The following is a 16,825-nucleotide window of genomic DNA, read 5'->3' on the forward strand; positions in this document are numbered from 1 at the left end:
GAACTAACTCGTCTATTCCCAAGGTTAGGCCTGCTTGAGGATGGGCCTGGGGCTCCCCCAGTTCCATTCTCATGTAGGCTTAGGTTGGCCCTGGTAAGTCTGCTGACTCTCTCCTGGCCATTGTCTACCTCTCCATCAGATGAGTCTCCATTCTCCTCTTCCACTTCTTCAGTCTCAGGGAGGTTAGAGTCATCTTCTACTGGGGGTAGGCTTCCATCTGCTGGATTAGAGGGGCCTGTATTAGAAGCCCTTCTGGCATCATATGTCTCTAAGAGACCTAACAGAATAGGAAGGGTAGGGTTAGAACCCTGTTTCAGTTGCCTGGAGGTACACAATTGTCTCATCTCCTGGAAGCGGAGTGCTGCATATCTGGAAAGGGCCTGTGGAGGGTCACTAACCACAAGGGGAGTCACTGTTTTCTCTCCTGTGGTAGACATGCTTTCTAGTGAGGTGTAAGTGGTGCACTTACCTACACTATGGATTTTCCTACTGATCCCTTGCTAAGCGTTGTAGTCTGGGTGTGCTACTCCCTTTCTACTACAACAGCTGGTTCAGTAGAACTCAGAGTATTTCTAAGCTTTGTTATATGTACCTATGGTACCTTATGTGATCTTTCAAATCTCAAGATTATATTTGGGAAAAACAACAGCAAGCTCAAATCCCAACCGCTGCACACCAATGTGAGAAGTTGGCCTGATATATGTTGCTCACTAGTTCTAGTGATCACCTTGTATCAGTCCAAACAACCCTTATGGTGATTGGTTGTAAGTCAACCTTCTAGACCAGCTATCCTAATGGTAGCATGGACAAAGCAGTCTTAGGCTAAACTCTTTTGGCATGTGAAGCCAGCTGTTTTACCACATATAACCCCTTGAATACCAAATGAAAGGACACCACACAGGTAGTTATGAAAATAAACAAGATATTTATTAACTAACAAACACCTCTGAACTCTTTGAGTTCAGAGGGCTAAGCACATGACAAGACTCTTAAGAAAAATACGTTAAGTTGCACAAGTTACAATGTTGCCCTAGGGGCGCAACAAACCATATACTAAACAAATGGTATAAGGAAGTCAATTAAAGGAATGGAGCTGTCCAGAGGCTGTAGGATCGCTGGGACTACACTATCCTAACTTTAGGTAAGTAATAGGAGGCCCACGGAACGCGTGTGCAGAGTGTGAACTCACACGCGAGATGCGTAACAACGTCTATGGACAGTACAGTTCAAGAAAAAGGTGAGTACGGACAATCCTGACTAGTTACGACTAAAACGACTGTGGAACTGGACACTAGGAGAGTCAATCTACCCTTGAGCACCGAAATGCTCTTGTTACCTCACCCACGGGCTGCGGGTGCATAGGTGCGAAGTCGTGTCGGGTTTCTGTGTTGAAGTCTATGGAGTCTGAAAGAAAAGATGCTGCAGGCAACTCGGAGGAAGATGTCCGGTGCGACCCAAGGGTGGATCGAGGAAGAAGAGGACCTGAAAGCAGAGGGGACAATGTTCACAGTCACTAGCCAGTGACTGGAATGGAATCAGGAAGGAACCAGAGGCTGTCGGCGCGATCAGGTGAAGAGTGGACGCTTGACTCTGCAGCCACGTGGAGCAGGTGGTGTCTTCGACGACCTGGATGGAGGCACGACCTGTCCCACGCAGGCTCTCGCTGTCGGCGGTGTCGGATCCGGATTTGGAGTCAACAGGCCTTGGCAAAGGCAACCCACGCGGTGAGTGGAAAAGACGTCTGGTACGGACCAGGAGGGTCCGGGATGCCTCTCCTTTTGGAAGGAAGCAAGGGCCAGTCTGGAGCAACCAGCCCAGCAGTGTTGATGTCGTGGATCGTCGTCTAGGAGGCCACTAGCCAGCCGGCAAGTGACCAGACAAAGCGTCGAGCAGCAAACAGGCAGAAGGGCCCCACGCGGATCTTGTGGATGCTGGAGGGCTGGTCTTCGGTGCAGGAGCTACTTGGGGCTGGGGCTTCTCAGTCCCCAAAGCACTTAGTCGAGGTTACCTCAGAAGTCGTGCTGGAAGCGAAGTGCAGTTTCTACAAGATGGCCGGTCCCACGTGTCTCCTCGCACCCACGGATCTCAGCTGTGCTGCAGATGTGGGTAGAGGTCGGAGAGGTCTGGGAATCCGGGTCTCGTCGGGCTCTGAAGTCTAGATCCTCGAGGGAAGACGACAAAGTGAAGCCGCTGGACGCTGATGGTGCCTGCTTGTGCAGGGTGGACACTCCTTGCCCACAAGGGAGATTTCTTCAGTCTTCTATGTAGAAAGTCGAAGTCCAGAGTTTCTTCTTGTAGAGTTTCAGTTCAGGATTAATCTGATTTGGAATGGGACCAGCTCCTACCTTTATCCTGCTAAAGGGGGCTGTACTACCACTAGGTCCCTCCTATGGGTGGGACCAGGAAGAGGGGTGGTTACACCCCCTATCCTTTGGCCGGTGTCACGCCAGAGCTGGGGTTGGAGTGCCCCAGCAACTGGTTTGAACCGGTGTATGCACAGGGCACCTTGTGTGCCCCAGGCATGTCTCATTCCTTTCAGCCCGGTCCTACCTAATACACAAAATCCTGTCTGGGGTGGTGCTAGCACCTCCCAAGGCAGGAAACCCTTTGTCCAAGCCTTCTTCGCTGGAAGGACTCCCAGCAGCAGGAGGTCAGACTTGTGTCAGTGGTGGCAGCATCCATTTTGTGATGCTGATGCTGAGACCGGGGTTCACAGTTAGGTACAAGTCGAAGGGTGGAATGATACCCCCGTCGCCAGAATTGGCGAGGGGGTAGTATTCCAATCCGTATGACACCTTACTAAACATGTTTTGATAAAGCTATGCCAAAGTTAGCAATAACCTCAAGGTTATAATGCACTTAAGAGTATATGGTATAGCGTTATCTTGGAAACAGCTAAAGGACTTGGTTCTGAAAGCTGTAGACAGGCTCAGCTCATGCCAGAGCACTATCTCACATAATTCCAAGCACTCTGCCTCCAGGATTGTTAAGGCCTGCCATAGGAGTGACTTATAGGAGTATATGTGTCCATTTTAGGTTTAGATGTAGGTATACTATATCTAAAGCAAAGGGTGATTACACCACCTTGCCCCAGCTGATTGATCAGCCAGTTGTGTCAGATTTGGATGGCCAGCCAGGGGTGGCATGATATATGCTGCAGCCCCTGGTAGGCCTTGGTTTCACTTATGCCCTGGGTACTTATGGTACACTGTACAAGGACTTACAAGAGTGACCCAATACCAATTGGTAAATGCACCTAAGGTACATGGATGTCAATTTAGAGAGGGAACAGCTAGGCTGTGGTTCTGATTAGCAGGCCCACAGCCAGGGAAAGTCGTAAACCAGTGAAGCAAAAATCTGGGGTGAACATAGGATTGCAGACCCTACTCTCCTTCAGGTGTCTTCAGTGTCTAGGCCTCGACCACTACGACCGAACCAGCTCCGACTACCGGGCCCTGACGTCCAAGGCTAGGCGGGAGCGGTCCCGCAAGCGGCTTGAGCTCTGGCAGTCGGCCCGCGCCGTTCGAGGTCCCGGTCCCACAGGAGGTCGAGGGACCGGTCGCGGGGTCGGAGCCCTCGTAGCTCCGAGAGTCGGTATTAGTCTTCAGGATCAAGATCCTTAGGTAAGAGGTATGAGACGTCGGAAAGGCGTCATCCGCTCTTCCGACGCTCGCGTGACGCGGCCAGGGGTTCGGGTGACACCACCCACGCGGCTCCGACGGAGTCGTGGGCGCCACATCCTGCCCCACACCTACCGGTCCCATGGCACGATGCAACGCCTGTGGAGGTCGAGAGGTACCTCATGGCCATGAGGTCCCTCCCTCTTCCGCCGGGTTCCACGGTGTCTTCGGGCCCAGCGGTCCCGGCTGGGAGGCCTAGCGGTTCGGGTGCTTCGGCTCAGACGCCGTCCGGTGCTTCGGCCCGACGCCGCCGGCGACTTCGGTCCTGGCGCCGCAGGCCCCCCCTGGGTCCGCTTCCGGATCCGGGTCATCGCCGGTCGACCTCACCGACGCCGGCCCCTAGGTGTCACCCCCGGCGCCGCCTACGGGCGACGCCGTCCCCATTCCAGCCCTCGATTCGGTTACGGCGCGCGGAGCGGAGCCACTGGGCTCCGCTCTCGATGTCGTTTGGAGATTTTTATTTCCACAAACCGGCCCCATTCTTTGAACCTGAATTTCAGGGGATGGGTGACGAGGGGGATTGGGAGGGGTCTGTGGACCCTCTGGCACAGAAGTGCCAGTCTCAGCAGGACTGGACATGTGAGCTTGGGGATGCCAGTGGACTGGACACTTCGCCAGACACTGGTTTTGTCTCCCCTCCAACCGTGGCTACGGAGGAGTCGGCTGCCTACAGTGTAGTGTTGACGCGGGCGGCCAAGGCCTTGAGCCTGGAGCTCCCCGTCGCAGCCGTGAGGACTAACCTCCTCACTGAGGTCCTTAAACCGCAGTCAAGGTCGGCCGAGCCTCTGCTGCCGTTTAATGAGGCCTTGTGTGAAGTTCTTTTGGGCACCTGGTCCAGGCCCACTACAGGTCCACCTGTGTATAGGAATGTGGCCAGACGCTACCGCCCGACTCCGGGCGACCCTTGCTTCTTGTCCACCCACCCCACCCGAGAGCCTGGTTATCCAGGCCTCTACTTCCCAGACCGCATTCCAGATGGCTCCGCCCGATCGGGAATCCAATAGGTATGAACAGTTCGGAAAGATGGTGTTCTCGTCCCTGAGTTTGGGACTGCGGTCAGTCAATACCGCATGCCTCTTGGGCCGCTACACCCACACTCTGTGGGACACGGTCGCGGACGTGCTGCCACAATGTCCGGAGGAGGTCCGGGCTAAACTCGCCCAACCCCTTGCGGAGGGTCGAGATGCGGCACGCTACTCCATCCGGTGTGGTCTGGATACGACGGACTCACTGGGCAGAGCGATGGCAACGACGGTGGCTGTTCGACGCCACGCCTGGTTGGGGACCGCCAACTTTTCGGCAGATGTCCAGGCCACACTTCTGGACATGCTGTTTAATGGCCGTCGCCTCTTTGGCGACAAGGCAGACCATGCGCTTGAGCGTTATGAAGACTCCAGGGCTACGGCCAAGTCCTTGGGCCTCTCGGCCCCACGCCAGCAAACGGGTGCCTTTCGCTCCTTCGTGGCCAACGAAGGGGTGCTCCCACACGTGCTGCCTGCCACGTGCCGCAGAATAATACACAGCGCGGTGGAGGTCGTGGAAACCGCCGTGGGGTGCGGTCGGGGACAATGGCGGAGCCAGGCCACACCTTCCCCTGCAGAATCCGCCTCAAAACCCTCCTAGTCCGTGTTTTCAGGCGCATGTGACGCCAGTGGGAGGCAGGGTTCGCCATCACCACTTCCACTGGCGCACTGTCACGTCGGACGTGTGGGTGCTACAAATCATCCGGAGGGGCTACTCCCTCCCCTTCGAGGCGACCCCTCCAGCCATGCCGCCGCAATACCACAGCGTGTTGGGGGATCATTTGGAACTTCTGCAAGAGGAAGTTACGGCCCTCTTTGCCAAGGGGGCCCTCGAGCGCGTTCCTGGTCCAGAAGTAGGGTGTGGTTGTTACTCACACTCCTTTCTGGTACCCAAGAAGTACAAAGGGGGCCTGCGCCCTATCCTGGACCTACGGAACGTCAACGGCTTCCTCCGGAAGCAGAAGTTAAAAATGCTGACATTGGCTCAGGTCTTAGCTGCCCTGAACCCAGGAGACTGGATGGTAGCGTTGGACTTGACGGACGCTTATTTCTACATCCCCGTCCTGCCGGCCCACCGGCGCTACCTGCGGTTCACGGTAGGCCACGAGTACTTTCAGTTTACCGTGCTCCCCTTCGGCCTTACCAGCGCCCCACGGGTGTTCACGAAGGTGATGGTCGCAGCTCATCTGCGCAGGTTAGGGGTTTCAGTCTTCCCCTACCTCGACGACTAGGTGTTGAAGGCGGGCTCGCCCCAGACTCTCGTCAGCCACCTCCAGACAACAGCAGACCTCCTGCACCAGCTGGGGTTTTCCATCAATGTGCCGAAGTCACACCTGTGCCCCTCTCAGAAGCTCCTCTTCATCGAAGCGGTACTCGACTGGGCGCGGTTTCGAGTTTATCCTCCCGAACAGCGGGTCCGGGATATTCAGGCTCTGATTTCAATCTTTCATCCTTTATCCCGGGTCTCGGTCAGGTTGACGCTGTGGCTTCTGGGGCTGATGGCCTCCTGCATCCTTCTGGTGCATCACGCCAGGTGACGGATGCGGGCTCTGCAGTGGGACCTGAAGTTTTAGTGGGCCCAGCATCAGGGCAACCTGTCAGACCATGTCATGATCTCGGAGGGCACTGCCAGACAGCTGCAGTGGTGGCTCACGGACCGCGATTGGGTCAACAGCAGATCCCTCTCCCTTCCCCAACCGGAGCAAGTAGTTGTGACGGACGCGCCCCTCCAGGGCTGGGGAGGCCACATGGGAGAGGCGGAGATCAGAGGCCTCTGGTCTCCGGTGGATTCCCAGCTCCATATCGACCTTCTGGAGCTGCGGGCGATTTGTCTAGCACTGAAGGCATTCCTCCCCTCTGTCCGGGGGAGTGTAGTGCAGGTGTTCACGGACAACACCACCGCCATGTGCTACTGCAGCAAACAGGGCGGGGTGGGGTCGTGGACCCTCTGCCAGGAGGCTCTGCGCCTTTGGCAGTGGCTGGAACATCAGGGTGAGACCCTGGTGGTTCAACACCTGGCAGGTTCTCTGTACACCAGGGCGGACGAGCTCAGCCGAAGGTGCATGATGGATCACGAATGGCGTCTGAACTCGGACGTGGTGCAAGGCCTCTTTCTGCAGTGGGGAGAGCCTTGGTTAGATCTATTTACCACCGAAGAGAACGCGCAATGTCATCAGTTCTGCGCGTTGGAATTTCCAAGGCGGCACTTGCTCGGGGACGCTTTTCATCGCTAGTGGAGTTGCGGTCTGTTGTACGCCTTTCCGCCTATACCACTTCTTCCCAGAGTGCCGAAAAAAATCAAGCGCGACCGGGCCCAAGTCATCCTTGTGGCTCCGGACTGGGCGTGAAGGTACTGGTATCCCGAGCTACTCAGTATGTCAGTCGATCCCCTGTTAGTCTACCTCTTCAGGAGGACCTTCTGTCGCAGCCTCCACCCGAACCTGTCCAGTCTCCACCTCCATGCTTGGATATTGAGCGGCGACAGTTGAGGCCATTTGACTTGCCTCCTGAAGTCTGTAATATCATTCTGGCAGCCAGGTGTCTCAAGAAGGCCCTTTCAGCCTTCTTGAGGCTTCCTGATCAGCCTTCTTTGTTCAAGTCCCCCATTGTAAGCAGATTCTTAAAGGGCATCACTCATATGTTCCCTCCTGTTCCTTTCGTGATGCCCCAGTGGGACTTGAACCTGGTTCTAACTTACTTGATGTGCGCTCCCTTTGAGCCGCTTCATAACTGTCCTCTACGTCTTCTTACACTTAAGACTGCTTTCCTGGTTGACATCACCTTTGCCAGGAGAGTGAGTGAGCTCTAGGCTCTTTCCTCTAAACCTCCTTTCCTTTCTGTCCATCCGGACAAGGTTATGTTGCGTACAAAACCCTCTTTCCTGCCCAAGGTAGTCACAGCCTTCCACATCGGGCAGTCCATCACCTTGCCCACCTTCTTTCCGCCTCCACATCCCTCGAAAGAGGAAGAGAGGCTCCACCGTCTGGACCCAAAACGTGCGCTCTCTTACTATCTGGATCGCACACGCCAGTTCCGGGTGGATGACCAACTCTTTGTTGGTTACGTGGGCGCTAAAAAAGGACAGGCGGTACACAAGCGGACCATCTCTCGGTGGATCGTGTTGTGCATCCAAGCCTGTTACTCCTTGGCTAAGAAGGAACTTCCTGTTGGGCTGAGGGCCTACTCCACTCGGGCCACGGCGACTACTACTGCCCTGGGCCGAGGAGTTCCTTTTCAGGACATTTGTCAGGCACCTAAGTGGGTCTCGCTGCACACGTTCACAAGACACTGCTGCCTGGACAGCCAAGTCCGGAGGGATGGCTTCTTTGGCCGTTCCGTCCTCCAGGTCTTTCTGGTGTGATTATTGGCTCGCAGACCCACACCGGGGTTGGTATTGCTGGGGTTTCTATTCTAAGGTAAGGAATCTATCACGAACGTGTCTCTTTCAGATGCACAAGTTACTACTTGTGTAACGATATATCTGTAAGAGACATTAGTTAGTGATAGATTCCTTCCCGACCCACCCATCCTCCCCGTTCTGCGAACCGATATCTAGGGTTAAGGTCATCCCCTTTCAGAGTCCTAGTTTCATGGCATCACTGTTGGTTCTATCATGGCTCTGCGTATCTGGCGCGGAAAAGCTGTGTATAAGAACTGACGTCAGCGCGCGAGGGCGGCGTCTAAGTACTTCGACAACGTTATTCCGGCGCGGACGACGCCTACCGACGCGCAGGGGTATTGCTACGCAAAAGTTTCTGGATCCAGTCTGACGCCTGGGGATATTCTAAGGTAAGGAATATATCACTAACTAATGTCTCTTACAGATATATCGTTACACAAGTAGTAACTTGTGCTTCACCACATTGTCAATCTTTATTTGCACTCAACTGGAAGGGCAGATCTGTTTTCAGTAGGATTTGTGTGATCCTGTCATCTGTGATCTGAAATCCAAGCCTTTTCGGATGTCCTTTTCTAACCCATCCAGATGTGCTAATGTCACCCTTCCTAATGTTGTGCTCTAACGTATTACCTCATGTCCTACCTCAGCTTCTGGGGATTAAATGCTTGGAGCTATTCCAAAATCACTAAAGTTTAACAACAACAGATTCGATGTATGTGAGCCCTTCGTAGATTATTACCAGGAACCCACTTTGGTTCTTTTAGGGCGTGAATTTGGTCTAAATTCCATGGAACATGTAAATGAATTGTAGTTAGTTATACTGTTGGTCAGTTTACATGTTAATCCTTATACATTGACCTAGAGGAGGGGTCTTTGCACTGTAACATGTATTGCAAATTATAGGAGATGCAAATTGGTAGTACATGTTGAGAACCAGCGAAAGGAATTGATGAAATATCGCAAATCTTGTTAATTGTACCTCAACAAGGGCACTTAGGGATAGCTACTGGAGGTGCAAGTTAGAAAAATCACTTCAAAGTTCTAGAGGGCGTTACGTGGTTATATTACTTTTACGTCTACCATGGGTTTTGAATCCTATCTAGATGATATTTCCCCTAAGGTGCCTGCACCTGGTATGTCAGGTTTAGGCTTGACACACAGTTATGTCCCTATATTGCTAAATGAGATCCTAAGGAAAACATCAAAGAAAACTGAGTTCTGAGGAGGGCTAAAAATGTACTGTCCATGTTATGCTTTTTGTTAAAAAAATAAAACAGGTAAGCTTTGCAAGACAACTCTGCTACTCTGTTCAGATGCTACAACACGAAGACCCATAATGAAGCAATGGCTTTATGCTACCTGGTGTGTGTAACACTAATTTATTTTAGCCCAATATATTTGAGGCACGAGACTTAAACAAAGGATTCATTTTTGGCTACGGGGTGCTAACTGTAATTATCATGCTGTGGATCATTTATTTTGTACTTGTTTTATAATTGCTGAATTGTATGCTATTTTAGACTGAGAATCTGTGTTATGTACTCAATATTTTTCTTGTATTTATTGTTTTGTATGTTTTTAATTATTGTATGACTTAAACCTGAAACAACCTATTATGAAGAGCATACAAAAATATATATCTGATAGAGACTACTAGCCATAGATTCCTTCACGTAGAATTATCCCCTGGCATGAGACTGGATCCGGAATTTTTTTTCTTGCCACAGCAACCCTGCGCGCCGGGGGCTGGGCGACAACACGCGACTACGCCCAGGTGTCGTCCGCGTACTTGACATCAGCGATGCCACATAAGACCCGCCCCATCTTGCCTACGTCAGTTTTTTCCTTTTCCGCGCCCCCTTTTCTTTCCCCCATTTCTCTTTTGAGGGACAGTGTGCGAATGCCTTCGGGCTTCAAAACTTGTTCTTTTTGTGGGCGTCTTATGTCGATGACCGACCCTCAACTCATTTGTATGTGATCTTTGGGGGAGGATCACTGCGCCTCTGATTGTCTGGAGTGTCGACAGTTGAAGCCGAAGTCGCGACGTGAGCACCGCATGAAACTTCTCTCAGCGCGTCTCTCCAGGTCGGCGTCCTCCCCTCGGTCAACTTCGGCAGGCGGCTTCAGATACGGCTGTGGTCGTCGTCTTCGCCCTTCATTGATGTCGCGTGAGCGGCGTTCCCCGATGGGTAAGTGTCCCCGGGAGTTGGTTCCCGCCTGGCCTCGGAGGGCGAGTCAGTGGCTGAATCATCTCTGGCGCCACCACATGGGTTGCCAAGCGATCTCCGCCAAATTCTGGGCTGCGGCTGGTGGAAGACTTCGGGTCATTCCTGGGGGCCATCTCATTTCCCCACGCAGGTGTCTACCTCAGAGGAGGTCGGGTCGGTGTGGTCCCAGTGCCGTCCTGGGCCCGGCTCGACTCCAGCTCCACTCCGGTCTCTGGTGCGGGATGACTTGGTGGACTCTTATCCAGTGATGCCGGATGGGTCCGGCATCCTGCCTCAGGTGGCAGACTCTGCGGATCCGCGTAGGGGGTCGTATCATGGATACGTCTTCTCAACAACGCTCAATCTTCCCCAGGGGCTAGGGGCTTGCTCTCTGCACTTCCCGAGGCAGAGGTGTTCATCGGAAGAGCGGCAGGTCCCTCATTCTTCGGCTCCCACAGGCTTCCAGATCTGGCCCCTGCCTGTCCCGCTTGGCCTTGGGGATGACCGCCTTAGCTTGTAGCCGTTGCCTACAGAGAAGCTGCTATCTCCACCGCAGGGCCATACGGAGGCAGGTGCGACCTTCGCCTACGCGGTGCCCACGGCTGTGGGCGTCCTGCTCATGGGTGACCCGGTGGCTCACATTCCGGTGGACCACCTCTTGGAGGTCCTCCACCAGGGCTCTGGTGGGAAGAAAATCTTACTCCCCTTTGAAGGTTCCCTCCTTTCTTCCTTGACGGGGGCTTGGAGGCGGCCTGCCTCAGGGGACCCGGTGCCTCAGCATCTTCTGCACCGGCACCTCCCGGCGCCGCGTGACCCAGAGTATCTGTTCCTTCACCCCTCGGCTGTCAGTGCCCTTTTGCGGACTGCTTTTCCCTCCCTGCTGCCTCCGCCGTCCCGGGAGGCCCGCTGCAGGACTCATGGGGGCGCAACATTTTTGCCTCGACCAGCGCTGCCCTGCGAGCCCTTAACACCTTGTGTGTTCTGGCTAGGACATCCTCCTGTCTGCGGGACTCTGCTGAGTCTCTGGGAACCGCAGCCTCCCAGGAGCCTGCCCAGGTGGACTTGCGGCATCATGCGTCAGATGGCCGGGAGATTGCAGCATTTATTCTCCGCTCTGTTCTGGGCATCTCAGAGGTGCTTGGCCGGGCCATGGCTTCCTCGGTTGCTCTCCGTCGCCATGCTTGGCTTGGGGATGGAGTATTCCCTGAGAATATTCAGGAGCGAATCATTGACCTGCCGTTTGACGGTACCGTGTTGTTCCATGCCCCGGCTGACTCCGCCATCCAAAGACTCTTTTCGCAGCTCCGCCCTCCTCGTCCTCCATCTCCTCCTCAGTGACTTGTGAGTGGGGCTGCTGCTGGTCCTTCTTAGGCCGATTGTTCTAGTTGTGGAGTGTATTTTTCTAGCCCCCGCGTCCTCTCTGGACTTTGGCATTGTTGGCCGCTGGACGGCCCTTTGTTAGTTATGTGTGTGTTATTGCGCAGACTCGGCCTCAGATTCGGCCTTCTGCTTGGTTGGGTTGCTTGTCAAGCCCTTCGCAGGGGTGTTTTTTTCCCTTTTTCTTTTGTTTTTCCTTTGCTACGCAAGTTCTTCCAAAGAGGATTCCCATAGTATGGAACTTTCCATACCCTTGTGGAGTAGTGGTAGCTGTTATAATGCTTGCGCCTTGCTTGGGGTTCAGGTGGCCTTCGAGTGCCTGTTCTCCATGGCATTGTGTGGTTGCCTTGCTGCTTGAGGTCGTTTGAGCGGCCATTCGTGGTGGTGTGCCCGGGCTCTTCTTCCTCCTTCTCTCCCGACTCCTGTCCGGAGGGCTAAGGTGCTCATGTGTTCTCCCGTGCCAGGCGCTGCCTACTCTCCTCCAGGGGATTCGGGCTGCTCCTCTTGCTCCTGGCGGCTTGTCTGCCGGTGCTGCACTAGCTGGCAGGTTTCTCCCTGTCTGGAGTGCGTTCGCCTTCTTCCCTCACTTTTGGGACTTCTGGGCTGCTGCTGCTGCTTCTTCTTCTTCTTCCTCCTCTTCCTCTTCCTTCTCTTCCTCTTCCTCCTCTCCCCCCTCTCCCCCCCTTGGCTGTGAGCGGCGGCTAGTTTGCCTTGTGAAGGAGTGGGGGGCTTCGGCCCCGCCCTGGTCCCTCTGTTGTGAGTGTGCGGGACTCTTCTGCCTCTTTTGTCTTCTCTCTCTCTCCCCCCTACCTCTCTTGGGTCGGTGGGGTTCTTCCTGTGCGGGTTCCCATTGCCTGGCAGGGGCGAGATCTCCCTGATCCACCGCTCTGGTCCCCTGTGGGTTCCCTGGTCTGTCTTGACTGGTGGGGCCCTTTCGCAGACCCTCCTTCCCTGGGGTTATTGCTAGGGTATCTATTCTACATGAAGAAATTTGCGGCTAGTAGTCTCTATCAGATGTACGAGTTACTTACCTTCGGTAACGATGTATCTGGTATAGTTGATTCTAGCTGCAGATTCCTTCATGGCCCACCCTTCCTCCCCTGTTCTGCGAGAACCCTTGGGTTGGTCTCCGGTGCTTGCCTCCGGTGGAAGGGTTGTGTCTCCTGTAAGTGCCTTCCTTGTTCTGGACGGGTGGCATTGTCTGGGGGTGGTTCATTCCTCCTTGGTTCCTTGGAGGATGGGGTTCCGGTGCCTTGGTGCCCTGCTGCTCTGGCTCTCCCGGTTTAGAGAGGATTGTTTCTATCCCTGGCCTTCCTCTGATATGGGTTTCCTGGCCATGTTTGCCCTTGCCCCTTGGGGGGATGTTGCCCTCTACATTGGGGTGGCTTGGAGGTTGTTGTCCCTGTCTGTCTTGGAGCTGGTTCCCTTCCTTGCTCAATTTTGGGGGTGGTATTTTCCTATGTGTGCCATGACTTCTACGCATGCTCCATGTCTCTGGGGCACATGGATGGGAGACTATCTTATGCTGGCAAGGTGGCGGCGCAGGGCTCTGCTTGCTCTTTCTTCTTTCCCTCTCTTTAGGTTCTGCGGTGTGTCACTAGTCTTGTAGTGTGGTTAGTCAACGCTTCTTTCCAATTTTTCTGCTCTTCGCACACTGTTCCCATGCTCCCACAGTTTTTTATCTGGTGGTTCCACGTTGTGGGACCGTCAAGTTCTCCGAACAAAACTGACGTAGGCACGGCGGCGCGGGTGTTATGTGACCTCGCTGACGTCACACGGACGACGTCTAGATGGAGTCGCCTGATTTGTCCCGCCCCAGGGGCGCAGGGTTGCTGTGGCAAGAAAAAAGTTTCCGGATCCAGTCTCACGCCTGGGGATATTCTACGTGAAGGAATCTGCGGCTAGAATCGTCTTTACCAGATACATCGTTACTGAAGGTAAGTAACTCGTACTTTAGGCAGCTGTGTCTGAACTGTGATTTCTCACCTGGTACAGTTGTGGACTAGAGTTCGCTTTGGATAGCTAACAGTGCTGTTTTACACAATATTATCTCATGGTTTGTAAAAGAGGGAAGCTATATTCTGCAAAAATCTGCTTTGTAGTTGTTTGACGGAGTATCATCTTGTAGGTCTTCTAGATTTATTTAGATGAGCAACATATTTTCTGGGTGCTTCTTTAAAGATCTTACTTTATTTGAATATAGAGAGGTATTATTAGCTGTCACTTGACACTGTAAGATCACTTAAGGTTAAGGTGATTCATTTTGAAGGCCTGCCTTTTCAGGTATGTGAGCCTCCAGATCTCTCTACCAAAGCCCCCATTTTTGCGTAAGTTGGATACAAAATTCCCATGACAGACATTATTTAAGGTAGCTGGACACCAGCCCATTAGATGTCCATTTTAATATTAGTTTAAAGAATATTCCTTTGCATATTGTGCTAAGTATGAATGTTAAACTAGTGATTTCCCCATATAAATCTCATTGCAGGATAGGTATTGCTATGTATATACCCTGAAAAGGCCTTTCTTCTGGGTTTATGGTTTGCACTGTTAGATCTTTGGATATTTCCATTTCAGAATGGAAGGAACTCTGTTATACATTAGATTTTTTACTATGACTATTTCTCGCTGGTGGTACTAGTTACCTGTATTTTGTTATTTATTACAGTATCATTAAGTCACGATAACACCCAGGCATCAAGTTTGAAGAGGGGGACAGATGCAGAGGAGACTTCACGGACACCCTCTCCCAAGTCACCCGCGAAGGACACCTTGGATAGCCTACCTTCCTCTCCTTTCCCTGCTGATCATGGCCGAGCAGTTGGGAGGTCTGAAGAACTGTCTGGCGATGAGAGTGTTGTATCTAGCCAGAGGTCAGATATTCCAGAGGAGGTAGTAGAATCTGAGGCAGAAGAAACCGAGCATCTGCTCTCCTTAAAGTTGGATTCTGCACTGCGACTTGAGGTAGGGCTGACTAGACTAACAGAACCCGCCTCAAAGAAGGATCTCCTAAAACAGGAACACCAACCTCTTGTCACTGAACTCGATCAGAATACTGAAAGTATTCCAAGTGGGCAAGAGAGTTTCGAAAAATTGGTTCACAAGGACAAGAATGATGCTGCTGGAAGTCCACCTCAGAGCCTCAGCAGGCTGGCTGAAGAATATGAAGGCCAATCCTCAGGGCAAATTTCATTCAGGAAAGAACCATCTTATTCTGACGATTTTGAAGTGTCCTCTCCAAGGAAGGTGGCCTCTGTTGAAGGGACACCTCGAGCTGACACATACAGAGATGACTTTGAATCCTTGTCTGCTGTATCTGCTAGGAATGAATATCACAGTGAGGCTCTTCCTGCACCTAAGAGTGAGACATTGCATCACTCTGAGGACTCTAGAAGCCAGTCACCTAACCTTGTCAGTGATGAAGACATTAGTGAACATTTCAGCAGTAAATCTCTCTCTCTGTCTGAAGGTGTCCACTCTGAAAGGTTACTTGTTCTGAAACCTACAGCAGAATTACAAAAGGATGAGGATCAACACAATAAACAAGTTGAAGTTGATGCTTTTACCACACTTCCTGCATCTCCACCAACTCCATTGCAGAAGGACTACTTGCAGAGTTTCCAGATTGGTGACAGAGTCCTGGTTAGCAATGTACAACCTGGAACCCTTCGCTTCATGGGTCCGACTCACTTCGCTGAAGGGTTCTGGGCTGGGGTGGAACTGGATAAGTCTGAAGGCAACAATGATGGAGCTTACAATGGGACTAAATACTTTGATTGCAAGGAAAAGCGTGGTATTTTTGCTCCTCCTCACAAAATCTCTCACCTCCTAGCTGACTTTGATGTGTCTTCAGGGTCACATGTTCAGGCTACCTACCTAAATGAAGGCACTAATAGGCTGGTTGAGCATGAATGGGGATTTCAGGAAGAGCCTGAACAAGAAGAGGATAATCATCAAACAGCACTGGTCCAGCTACCCACTGATGCTCAACCTTGCATAACTATTCTGACATCCCCGGTGGAAAGTAAAACCATGCAGTCCAGCTTGAAAGAAGAGAGCATGCAAGACATCTCAACAGATTTGCAATCGTCATTACATGACCTATCTCCATCAGTCTCACCTGATCCTGCAGATGAGCATATCACTGAAAAAGAATTATCAATTCAAATGTTGGATGAGACATTTGAAAAACCCTCCACTCTGGAGAACCAGGCAAAATCACTTACAGTAGAGCAACAGTCAAATGAGGTGGTTGAGAAGTTGTCTACACCTCTGCTGGACCTTTTGACCAAGGAGAAGGACCACTTAGAAGCTCAGCTTTTAATACCATCAAGTGATGAGCGAGTAACAGAGGTTGGCACCCAGGAGGAGAAGGTGAGCTTGTTAACAGAGAGCCTTCTGCACACATATGTGAAGGACACAGTCAGGCAGTTGCAGGAGATACAAAGGGTACGGCATGAGAAGATACATCTCCGCAATAGTGGTCTCAGTATGGAAGTAATACCTCAGCGTGAAGAGTCCATGCCCAGAGTGCCACCATGGAAGGTACAGGCAACTGAGGACTCCGCTACTTCTCTGCAGAGCCTTTTCCACAACTCTCAATTGGAAGATGAAAGAGAGGATGCTTCATCTCCAGACATGATCCCACGACCGGTGAGTGAAGTCATTATAAATTACAATACTTATTCAGATTTTTGTAAACAGTGTTCCTTGTTCTAGTCCGCTTGCACATTTGTGTTGGAAAAAACCAACACAGTCCCACACTCTTAAAATAATATTTCAGGACCCATTCCTTCAATTATGGACAGACAAACAGTTAATTGGTCTCCTTCAAATTCACACTTATGCATTTCTCACACACTCAGCACCCATAGATTATTCTTACCCCTTCCCTCCCCCATCTAAGATATCCCCTATATTCTACTGAAATTGCCTTCATTCGATAAACAACTTACCTTTTCGTTATCTTTCAAAGACTCTCATTTGATGGATGAACATCACACACTCAATCCCTGCAAAATGGATGGAATACTCAGTTTTGGCTTATGCAATGCTAATGGGCATGAATTATTCAGGTGTATCACCCCTATTGCCTCATATTCACCTTCTACTGCATCAAGGGTTATTGTAATATCCATA

General features: G+C 52.0%; 1 protein-coding gene across 2 annotated transcripts in view; it reads left to right on the plus strand.

The window, feature by feature from the left end:
• The window catches only part of CEP350 (centrosomal protein 350), a 1,459,870-nt gene that overhangs the window by 1,345,412 nt on the left and 97,633 nt on the right, over positions 1 to 16,825 (plus strand). For both annotated transcript variants that reach the window (XM_086955422.1, XM_086955428.1), the window contains one exon: positions 14,355 to 16,339. In XM_086955422.1, coding sequence (XP_086811548.1) covers positions 14,355 to 16,339 — 1,985 coding nt within the window. The remainder of the gene's footprint in view (positions 1 to 14,354; positions 16,340 to 16,825) is intronic.

Source organism: Lissotriton vulgaris, chromosome 1_1, assembly GCF_964263255.1.
Source record: "Lissotriton vulgaris chromosome 1_1, aLisVul1.2, whole genome shotgun sequence".
Classification (NCBI taxonomy): Eukaryota; Metazoa; Chordata; class Amphibia; order Caudata; family Salamandridae; genus Lissotriton; species Lissotriton vulgaris.